The sequence below is a fragment of the Pyrgilauda ruficollis genome, unplaced genomic scaffold (genome assembly GCF_017590135.1).
Source record: "Pyrgilauda ruficollis isolate IOZ18807 unplaced genomic scaffold, ASM1759013v1 scaffold1, whole genome shotgun sequence".
Classification (NCBI taxonomy): Eukaryota; Metazoa; Chordata; class Aves; order Passeriformes; family Passeridae; genus Pyrgilauda; species Pyrgilauda ruficollis.
Genome location: NW_024508100.1, coordinates 22,829,799 through 22,841,248, shown reverse-complemented (window position 1 = coordinate 22,841,248; position 11,450 = coordinate 22,829,799). Strand labels below are relative to the sequence as shown.

Sequence of the window (11,450 nt, the reverse complement as noted above, 5' to 3'; positions counted from 1 at the left end):
AGCAGCTTGCTGCCCTGGATGAGCACTGATGAACATTCAGGTTAGAAACTTCCGTTTCTTGGTATGAAATAGCAACTTCATATTTCTCCATCTAATTTATTTTGTATTTTGGCAATTGGCAAGCATTTGTCACATTAATTCGAACAAATTATTTCCTTGTGGGCCTTTTACTGGCCCTAAGTTTCTTTCATGACAATGTGCAAAGATGACTGTAAGACGTTGATGGGAGTGAAACTTGAAACTATGTTGAACATTATTAGAAAGATGTTTGCTCTGAACCCCATGAAAGATGAGGCCAGATTCAAACATTGCTATATGCTTTACAAAATTTGGTCACCTTTTGGTTTTTTAGCTCCATTCCATAGAGCTCTGCATCAGTACATGTGGGGTGAGGTAAATATCTGCTAGATACTCAAATTGTGCTTTAGACTCACTTGCATTAATTACAAATGAGACAGTATAGTAGGGTAGAATTACCTGCACAGCTGAGTCCTGGGGAGCAGCAGGAGGGAGCCCCACAGTACCAGGCTCTGCTCAGCTGACACTGGGGCAGGGACAGTTCCCAGAGAGAATGGTTGCCTTTGAGCACTGTCGGGAGCAGTAGCCAAACCACATCTGCCTGGCCGGCACCTCACCAAGGCTGTGATGTTTTTTCAATACCTGGCTATCTACAACTGGATTTATAATAGGAAGGGTTTCCACTTAGTAGATGAAATATCCATGGTATCATGCTGCAGTCCATCCATTATCCTTTCATTTATGTACTTTTCTACGATTAAAAAACCCAAAAAACCTAAAGGTGTACAATGCTTAATCATAGTATTTAAGATATTCTAAGGCCTTTAACAAAACAAAACAAAACAAAATAGAGTCCATTGACCCTTGTTTTTTGTGAAGTTATGCTTTCCTGTCTGCTCATGACTGCCACTGCTTTTACGAGCAAAGACAAGTAGCAGGATTTCATCATGAATTTTAAAAAAATCCACTCTTGATTGTAGAAGTGTTGTAGTTAAATTTGAGTCAGAAATGCCTATGAGCATATAGCAGGCTCTTGGACAAAATGTCCGAGTGTTAGAGAGGAAGAAGTTGGTAAGGAAATCTTCACAATTCCAGTTGAGGGTTTAGCTTTGTTTGGTAAGTTGGAAGGATGTCCTATATTGGAAATAACTTTTAAAGCATACTGAATACGAACCTGTACTAGCTATGAAACTGGCCATTTAGTTGATGTTTAGTGTTAGAAAAGGGAAATTATGGTAATGGGAAACCAAAGGCTGTGCCGTACTAAGATAAATACAGTCACTTTCCAATCCAAACAAGTTCACTAGAGCTTGGTATCTTAATTACACTGTCCATTAGAGTGAGTGTTGGTTCCTTGTGCTCAAGAGCTTTCTGGTCTGTCAGAATATTTTTATCAGCATAAAGAGCTATAGGAGGGGCAAAGTGGTCTACTAGAGTCTCCCTGACAGTGCTGTGAGGGGCAATGTTTCTTTTTAAAATTTTTTTGTTGTTGTTGTTTTCTTCCTTTTTTTCCCCCTCTTGCACTCACTTGATTCTGACTGAGGGTTCCTTGAGCCCTTTCTCTTTCCTCTGCCAGCATATCAGACCTGTTCACCAGATGCTTCAGCTGCCTGTTAGATGAAATCCTGGGGTCTGGGAAACACCAAGTGAACGACAGCCCATTCTTTTCTGTGAAAAGCTCTGTCATTGAAAAAGACTTGAACTTAATGCTTGATATTCACAAGCATCTGTTGAGCTTCTGGCAGCTTGTTTGCTGTACTACTTTTCTGTGAAGATATCCTCCTACTGGTGATGACATCTGTCATCAGGAGGGGGGAGAGAGAGAGAAAAGCTGTTACAGTTCATTCTTTTACCAACTTCTGTGCAAATGCATCTTGATTCCTTCCTAAAGAAGTTTTGAATTTTACCTCCCACAGGAAACAAGAAGTCTAAGATCACCTTTGCACTCAGGGAATACCATTCAGGTATTCAGATCCCTTTCTGGGGAGCAGAAAGCTGAACTGACATTTCATAGTCATCCTACAGAAGAAGGATAACGGGACCTGTCTGAGGCCTGCTGTGCGACTCCCAAGGCAGAAACCCAAAGCTCTAGAGGCAAGCTCGCTTAAGGAAACAAACTGAGACAGTGTGGGGGAAAAGGGGAGGTGGTGATCTTTCCTTCCCACAGATCTCTGCATGCCTGTGGTGGTTAAAGCACTTCTAAGAATTGAGGGAAAGGTTGTTTTGTTCTTTCCCCCAGTAGTAAGGGGATCAAATTGCTTACAATCAGGGTGGCTGTTCTAACATGTACAGTGCACGTTAGGTTTTGTGTGGATAGATGTGCTTTGAGGTCCCCACTGGAACACTAACTTTGTGTGTCCTGATAAGGATGATTACTAAGAGGCTGGTTTGCCCTGGTAAGATCTAAAATGCTTCTGCAAAAGTGCACAAGGAGATGATTAAGTGGCTTTAGGTCCCTCTCACCCAGGTAGCCAGTGAGCAGCAAGAGTGAGGAGCTTTGAATGCACACATTTAGATCACAAGTGGAACAGAGATCTGGGAACTGGGAATGCAATACAATTCTAGAGGTATTTCAGCTCTGCAGGAAATTCCGAGTTTGTATTGGGGTTTTTTTGTTGTTTTTGTTGGGATTTTTTTATTAACCCCTGATGAAACTTTTATAACTTTCTCCTCTAGTACATACTTTGAAGCAAGTCTTGAGTGTTCCAACATTTACATTTTATTTTTACTTCAGCCCAAAAAGCAAACATGTGTAAGCTTTTGGAAGTTTTGAACAGGAAGTGTCATCTGAAAATACACAGATGAAAATGCCAACTGCAACACAATCCAATTACAGTGCAACTGGCACCTCTGATTTTATTTTAAAACATGGCTCAGAATTTCTACCACTATCTCACAAATAAGTTGCAGGTCTAAAAAAATCACTGAGGCTGCAAGAAAAGGTCCAAATGTGGACCCCAGTGGAGGAACAATCATGATTTTTCTTTGGGTGTGAATTCCTTTAAAACAGGGACTGCTTTAATGCCAGCCCCAAGAAGTCTAAAGCACATTCTCTCCTATGCCTTCAATTCACTTTTACAGCTCCCCACAGCAGCAGATGCTAAAAACATACCTTCAGTGTTCTGGATATAACCTTTAACCCTTGAGCTGTGGATGGAGAACAAACCTGTGGGAGCCATGACTGATTTTTTCCTCACTTTTACAAAATGGGGATTCTTTGGGTATGGCTTTTTTTGTAGAAATGAAATTACGTTAGCAAGGCTGAGCATCAGCTGCCACTCACCTGTACCTTTCAGCAGTGTAGGAATGTAAAAAGTTCTGCCATCAGCACTTCCCTCTGCTAAGTCCAAACAGTTCTTTGCTGATATCTTTAAAGAACATTTACTGTTAAGCAGGTAACTGCTAACTAGCACATGATCTAATTCAGGGTCCTAATTCCACAGCAGGTGCTTAAGACCTTCATTACAGGTATTTCAACTCAATTTACCAAATACAAATAAACTTCATTAACTGCTCTACACAGTAATTTCTGTGAAGATAAAAGCACTTTTTTATTCAAGAATTTGTTAGGATTGTTTTTAAAATTGGACCAAAAAAGCACAAGTGCTACAAGAACAATTTCTGACTGCAGCAATTTTCAATTTATTGCATCAATGTAATAGTTGGAATGCCAGATCAAAGGGAAATATATTCATTCCACAGCAAAAGCTTTGTGAAGAAGTTTCAGCTAAACTAAACAGCTGACCTTTAGGGCAGCTATAGAAAATCCTTGCAGATATGACAGACTTTGCAGGTTTTGTCTGCTGATCACAGCAGCACACTGTTAATGTCAGCTGCTGTGTCCTGGTGCTTTGCAAGGCAACTGCTCAAGCAAGCATTTGTAACTAGAAAGTTCAATACAGACTGCACAAAAACCCCCCAAACAACCCACCCCATCCAAAAGCTGAAGAATGACCATCACTATGGCAACTAAAGCACTTAGCATGCTCATGCCTCACGTAAATTGGCACACTTTTACAAATGAAGTTAGTATAATCCAGGTTAAAGTAATGTGAGTAGAGTATCTAGAGATCAAACTGAGTATTTCAGGTGCTAGGACTCAAATCATCATCTATTACTAATTGTTATTGCATAGAAGACTACAGACAGCACAGCACTATGGGCTGAAGAGACACCAGTGGCTGGCTGTAGTTGTGTATCCCAGCATGGTGCTAGGGTAGTCCAGTGGCTGGTAAGCTTGTCAGGTTGATTACCCATCAGAGCCAACACCCAGTGTAGTGCTGGGTAGGGCAGAATAGGAAATCACACCTTCACCTGTTGTGTAACTTCACCCTCAGGTTGTGTATTGTTATGCAGCTGAGTGAGCAGACTGCTGCCTCCAGGAGGAAGAAATGCTACAATCTCCTTTACAGTTGTTGGCCCCTCTGCTTGTCTGATTACAAGATGATAAGATGATCCAATTCACTCACCCAAGCCAACAAAAGAGCATGGACTCTTCACCCATTAATTCTCCTGCTAGGTGAAGCTAGCATCAGTGTCTTGTCAGGAGAGCTGTTGGCAGTGCTTTCAGATGTGCCTCAGCAAGTATGCAGGCAAGTACTAACTTGGTAAATAGTTTGCTTGCTAAAAACAACCCACAGTCCTGAGGATCTTTACTTGGAAGTCAATGCTTCCACAAATACAGCACAGAATCATAGAGTCAGCAAGGCTGGAAGAGACCTCTAAGATCATTAAGTCCAACCATCCACCCAGCACTGCCACTGCAACCCCTAAACCATCAGACCTTATCACCCAGTAGCAGATCCAGACACCTTTTGACCACCTCCAGGGATGGTGACTCCACCGCCTCGCCCCAGTAACCTATTCCAGTGCCTGACAACACTAGCAATGAAAAATAAATTCCAGTATCTAATCTGAATCTCCCATCTGAGCTTTAGGCCATCTCCTGAACCCCTCCTCACTAGAGCTCCTTTCAGGGAGCTGCAGAGGGTGGGGAGGGCCCTCCTGAGCCCTCTCCAGGCTAAACAATCCCAGCTCCCTCAGCTGTTCCTCACAGGACACGTTTCCTGGAGCACTCGTGAGCCTTGCTGCCCCTGCCTGGACATGTGCCAGTATCTCCATGTCCTTTTTAAAGTGAGGGCCCAGAACTGGACACAGCAGTCGAGCTGCAGCCACACCAGTGCAGGGGGATCATTGCTTCCCCAGTCTTACTGGTTGCATGAGTGCTGAAACAGGCCAGGATGCCACTGGCCTTCTTGGCCACCTGGGCACATGCTGGTTCATGTTCAGCTGCTGTTGACCAGCACCCCCAGCTCCTTTTCTGACAGCTTTCCAGTCACTCTACCCCCAGCCTGTAGTCCTGCATCAGGTTAGTGAGGCCAAAGTAAAGGACCCAGCACTTGGGTCCTGCTGAACCTCATACCACTGGCCCTAGCCCATCAATCCAGCCCCTCTGCAGAACCCTCCTACCCTCCAGCAGATCAACATGCCAACCCAACTTGATGTTATGTGCAAATTTGGTAGTAATAGACTAAATGCCCTCATCCAGATCATGCCACAAAGGAATTTTAGCCTCTTTGTTCTTCACTAATCCTCACTATTATTGATGTTTCATTTAGAGGTTCAAAATTAGAAAAAGCATTAGAAAAGCAACTGCCCTAATGCTTAAGAAAAGAATTATTGTTCTTTTAGTTTAGGATAAGCTTTGATCAATTTTAAACCCTTGCATTCAAGGGAAAACTGCTTAGAGCTCTTCAATACAGATACACATAATATGTGGTCAGTGCCTGTGAAGAAGGCCAGCAGCAAAATTTAATCCAGTTACTCACACTACAGGGCAAGCCTGACCTACCACACCATCGCAGAGGAGTACTTCATAAACAAAGCAATACTCCTGAAACAATCAAGTAGCAGAGTATCTTTCTGAAGGCTGTCACCTAATACTGTTCCATGCAGGTTTTATTGCATAAGCTCCTTACAAGATTATTACCTAATTTGCAGTCCTGAAGTTACATACCACAGCTGATAGCTACTTTTGAGTATACTTATTCAATAAATCTCCATGAAGCAGATTTGCATTCAACAGTTTATTTATAATTGTAAAATCATAGGTGTTACATACTTTGAGTAATTGCATATTTGTTAGAATCTTACCTACTCAGAAGACTGGTGTGTGCAAAGACAATAAAGTCATGCTTAGATTTCCCCCCAGAAGTTTGTTGCTTTAGTATTTGTTCCCCTGTTCAGTAAAACTTCCACAGAAACAGAGTGAGGAAATATAGACACAGAATAGCTATAGTTATTGAAGTGTATGAAGACAGTCCAACATCATTACGTAGCCCCTACAGAACTACTGAAGGTAGATCTGCCTAGTATTTAGAAGGACAAAGCCTGGACTAGGCAAAGGTTAGAGCAAACGGGCAACAAGCCAAGTTACAGGTCACTCAAGCCATTTGTATTTATGGCTTGTTATGAACAAGCAAATTGGTGTCAACTTCATCACATCAATCCAAAAGATATCAATGGGGTAAATATACACATACGTATTTTTTTTAAAAAGATACATGTATGTATATACATTTTTAAAATAAGGCATGTATTTATTTCAGGCTCTTAAAACATTTTTCCACACTTTTCCTATTAATACAGCATATGTTGCCATTTTATTGCTAAAGAAAGCATACCATCATTGCAAGCAGAACAGCATCACCACTGGCTTTTGTCAGCAGTCCAGTTCAGTTAATAAAGTTCAAGACATACATGAATACTGTGGAAGAATGTTACTGTTACAGAAAAATGCAGAAGACTAGTTGAATTCTATTTAGATTGCACCAAATCATTCTCTTGACATAGTCTGTAGTTAACAGTATAGACTAAAAAGCAGAACAGCACCATTCTGGAGCAACAGAAAGAGTACCTAAGAGTACCTAAAATACTACTTCCCCATCTCTACTTGCTTGTTATATTAAAAAATACACAAGGGAAGGATGATGACACAACAAACTTCCTATTGTGCTCTAACAATGCTTTCTTCTGCAAGAAATGATGCAGGACCTTTGAGCTCATCCAGGGGTAAATCCTAATATCAATGAATATGCACACGCCATTATCATTGTGTAACTAATAACAGTTACTTGTCAGTGTGACTTACAAGGAGCACTCTCTAAGTTTTTTGTCAGCCTGCTTCAGGGAGATCCAGGTGTTTAACATGTTTGATCGCAGTTTGGCCCACACTAAATGATTGTTTAACCCAAATATCTGGGCAGCAAACTGGGCAGCTCCTTCAGGTGACAGAGTAGTAGGACAGCTAAGACCTGCAGAGAAGAGAATGCCACTTACTAAAGCATAGTTTATAATCAAACAAAACATTTTCACTGAAGAACAATTTAAGACAAGGCTTGTTTCAGCCTCCAGGAGCCACATGATCCAGTTTTAAAGCCAGTGAAGTGTCACGTGTTCCATTACTTTTAATATGACTGCTTTGTGGCACTTCACACCAAAAGCCATCATGCAAATTCCTCCCTTACGCAGAGGTAACAGATTTCTGAGCCTCCACTCAAGTTACTAACAAAGTTAAAAATAATACAGGTAAAAATGCACTGAATAAGTAGTTAAGTGTTGAGGTTTACCTACACTGATTATTGAGAAAGATACTATTTATCTTTGATCATAAGGAAAATGCATCAAAATTCAATTACTTAAATTACCATGAATATTATTTTCAATTTCAAAATAAAATGTTTAGCAAGGATAAGCCAAGGTTTACTTTTTATAAGGATTATTCCTATGTAATCTTTGCTGTGTCTGTTGGGCTTTTCGCTATTAAGAAGTCAAAGCCTGCATGTGACATATTTCCACAGACTTTTCTTGGTACTGATCCAGATGCTTTTCCAATGTTTTGCCCCTTGTGTGTACAATAGAACAACAACAGAAAAATAGAGCTAGATCAGATCAAGAGCAAAAATTGAAGATCATCTTACCACTGGGTAGTCTGAGAGAAGACCACACATCCTGAGTACCCCAGTCAGCTGAGAGTGGAGGGCAGTTGACAACTGGGTAAGCAGTGTTACCAGACATGACTGGCCCCAAACCATTGCTTCTGCCAGCTACTGCAACAAACACTGTTGGGATTCCATCTCCTGTGGGGAGGAAGACATTCAGAGATAAGCAATCCACCTTGGTCTCTACCACTTGCTTTCATGGGAGCTTTGGCTGAGTTCACAACTGTGTTTGCAGTGATCTTTTCAATTCCATGACATGGCACTAATATTTTGTGTCCAACTTCCTCCCTTAGAGAAATATCTTCTAAGAAATCTTACATCCTTAAATCCCAGCTATGTTTACCACACACAGCTGAAATTAGCATTTCTTATTCTGCCTCTGAGGGGAAGTCTCTATCAGAGGAAGAGGTGCTGCTTAGCTTTATAGAGAACATAGCCATTAAACCTCTGGCATCTGGAAGTATTCCTCTCCTTAAATCTGAAAGAGTTCACCTCAAAGTAAGTGTTTTAACTATGGTTACTACATTTGTAGTTTCACCAAGTAGAATGGTATGCATAGAATGTATACTCCCACAGAAATAAATAATGCCTGAATCTCCTCTGCTAGGCTATAAACACTTTTGAAGAGATGTTAAGTCTTGTTGGCAAAGAGAGTAATTTAAAGCGAGCATCTTTTTCTCATGGCATCTAAATAGGCAAGAATGTTTTACTCAAACAGAAAAACATGGTGGGAGCAACATCTGCCTAATATAACACATGAGAATACTCAGTCAGCTAGAGAAAATGTTGCCCTGCTTTGTTTCAGAAAAGCTGGCATTGCCAGCAAGGTACTACAATAAATCTATTAACGTGATCAGGGCTTGGGCAAAGCAGTTCTGATATTGGGATAAAAACAGAGGTTAGACTTTAAGTAATGGAAGGTGTGGCAGCACAGTAGGACAATACATTGCTCCAAAATTACTTAGAGCAGTCATGCTACCAGCAAGTGTGAAACACAATTCTAACACAGCTTGGTGTTCTGTTTAACAAAAAATGGAAAAACCCCACATCAATCTTTTAAGTTGCCAGGTCATTCTGAAACATGATGCTGTGTCAATCCAAACCAGTACTTCTTGGCATTTACCTTCATACTCTGCTTTGATCCGCAAGGTTTCATCTGGCCCTTTGTGAGCAGAAGTCACTCTTAATTCACAAGGAATTCCAAAAGTTGCACATGCCTTTTTTATTTTTTCACAGTGGCTGAGGTCAGAAGAAGATCCCATCAACACCACAACTCTACCTTGGCTCTTTGTTTTTAGAAGCAACTAGAGAAAAGAGTGGAGAGGGAGGGGAGGAATAAAAGCAGTTAACAGGATTGAAGGCACACAGTTATCAAAGTCTAGATGTGTTGTTCATAAAAACAGGTACCTCCACTCTTTCTGAAACCCATTCAAAGTTTCTCTTAACCATTTGCAGTGCTTCAGGAGTCACTTCTTTCAGATCCCGATAGGACTGGAAAAAGGAAAATAAAAGCATTGAAGTGTCGTGGTTTAACCCCAGCCAGCAGCCAAGCCCCACACAGCCTCTCACTCACTCCCCCACCAGAGATCAGGGAGAGAATCTGAAAGGTGGAATTGAGAAAACTCATGGGTTGCAATAAAGACATTTTAACAGGCAAAGCAAAAAGCTGTACACACAAAACAAAAGAAGGAATTCATTCCCTGCTTCCCATGGGCAGGCAGGTGTCCAGCCATCTCCAGGAGAGCAGGGCCCATCACACATAACTGTGACTTGGGAAATGACAAAATGCCATCAACTCCATAACCACTTCCTCCTTCCCCCACACTTTATATACTGACATGATGCCACCTATCAGGGTCTGCAATATCCCTTTGGTCAGCTGGGGTCACCTGTCCCAGCTGTGTCTCCTCCCAGTCTCCCAGGCACCCCCAACTTCCTCACCAGTGTGGCAGTACCAAAAGCAGAAAAGGCCTTGGGGTCTGTGTAAGCCCTGCTCAGCAATAACAAAAACATCTTTTTATTATCAACCCTGTGTTCAGCACAAATCCAAAGCACAGCCCCATATTAGCCACTGTCAGGAAAAATAACCCTACCCCAGCCAAAACCAGCAGACAAAGTTAATGTGATTTGGGTACACAAAAGACTTATTTTGCTACCATAATTGGTAAGAATTATTATTATACCCCCAAATGAAATATTTGCACAGTTTCTAGCAATTCCAGGCATAAACAGCCTTCTACATTGCAATTTATGCCCATTTACAACACAAAAAGACTTTCAGCCACAGGGGTATTAAGGTTTTGGAAGCTTTCCACTGGGAAAATTTAAGGAAAAACACACAACTTCTTTAAAATTGGATTTGTAATGACATGATTGCCTGCAGTAGCACTGTACCAACCTAGATTCTACATGATATTATCATGTACCTTATTTTAGGGGACTGTAAGAGCAAGTAACTCAAGCATGCTACTACATAATTCAGGTCAAGTAAACAACAGAGCAGTTTTTCTTCCCAATTTAAAATGAATACCCTTCCTCCCAGGTACACTTTGAAATCTTCCCCTGTGGCCTGCAACACTTTCACAGGGTCTCTGTCAGTACTCTCAACAACCATGACAAACTCCTGACAACAGCATTCCCAAACCAGTTCCTTCATAACTAGTCATCTGCTAATTCAGAGATATTTGTGAAGTATAAATGCTTTAAGTTTAAATATAGGACAAGTTCTCTTTCAAACTTGTTTGCAGGCCTCATGTGTGGGTGGGCACAGTCTATTAGCAACACTTTTGGAAGCAACATTATTGATTTAATGGTTAACCAAAATAAATAACAGAGAAAAGCATCCTCACTGCAATTCCCTCTTAAGTATCACCAGATCTCTACTAGTAGAGGATAATAATAATTAATCTCCAAATAAACTGAGAAACTTTGAGGCAGACCTAGGAACCAAAGCTTCTATTCTTCCCACCAATCTGTTATCAACTATTTTATTATCTGTGCAAGTCAGAAATCCTTATCATTCCTGGAAATCCCACACTTCATTATGACAGCTCCAGTCAACAGTGCTGTTGGGTATTCCAGCTGAAGATATACAGAGGATTTTTTTTTCCTACCATAAACCAGATAAACTATTTAATGAAAACAGGCTTGGACACAAGGGTCCCTACAAAGTACTCTGTAACAAGGTAAGACCATCTAGAAAAAGCCACTCTGAAAGCAGATGGTAAACTGTAGGCTTTCCTTTCTTCATTCTTCTCCCCTGCTCACTTAGAAGTAAAGATTAAAGCACCACCTGTTTGTCCTTTTGCTGGCTTCTGTCTCCTGCTGGCCACAGTCTCCAAGAATCGTTGTCAATAACATCAGCAAGAACAATTTCTTTTGTCAGCACATTAACACCAAATTCAATCTAAAAAGACAGTAAGAATTCTATTT

The 11,450-nt window shown here is 41.0% G+C and overlaps 1 protein-coding gene across 2 annotated transcripts in view; it reads right to left on the bottom strand.

Moving 5' to 3' along the window:
* Positions 1-6,089: 6,089 nt before the first annotated feature.
* The window catches only part of PAICS (phosphoribosylaminoimidazole carboxylase and phosphoribosylaminoimidazolesuccinocarboxamide synthase), a 40,007-nt gene continuing 34,646 nt past the window's right edge, over positions 6,090-11,450 (bottom strand). For both annotated transcript variants that reach the window (XM_041477181.1, XM_041477257.1), the window contains 5 exons: positions 11,311-11,424; positions 9,426-9,509; positions 9,142-9,322; positions 7,998-8,156; positions 6,090-7,331 (listed from right to left, as the gene is read on the bottom strand). In XM_041477181.1, coding sequence (XP_041333115.1) covers positions 7,165-7,331; positions 7,998-8,156; positions 9,142-9,322; positions 9,426-9,509; positions 11,311-11,424 — 705 coding nt within the window. In that variant the 3' untranslated portion in view covers positions 6,090-7,164. The remainder of the gene's footprint in view (positions 7,332-7,997; positions 8,157-9,141; positions 9,323-9,425; positions 9,510-11,310; positions 11,425-11,450) is intronic.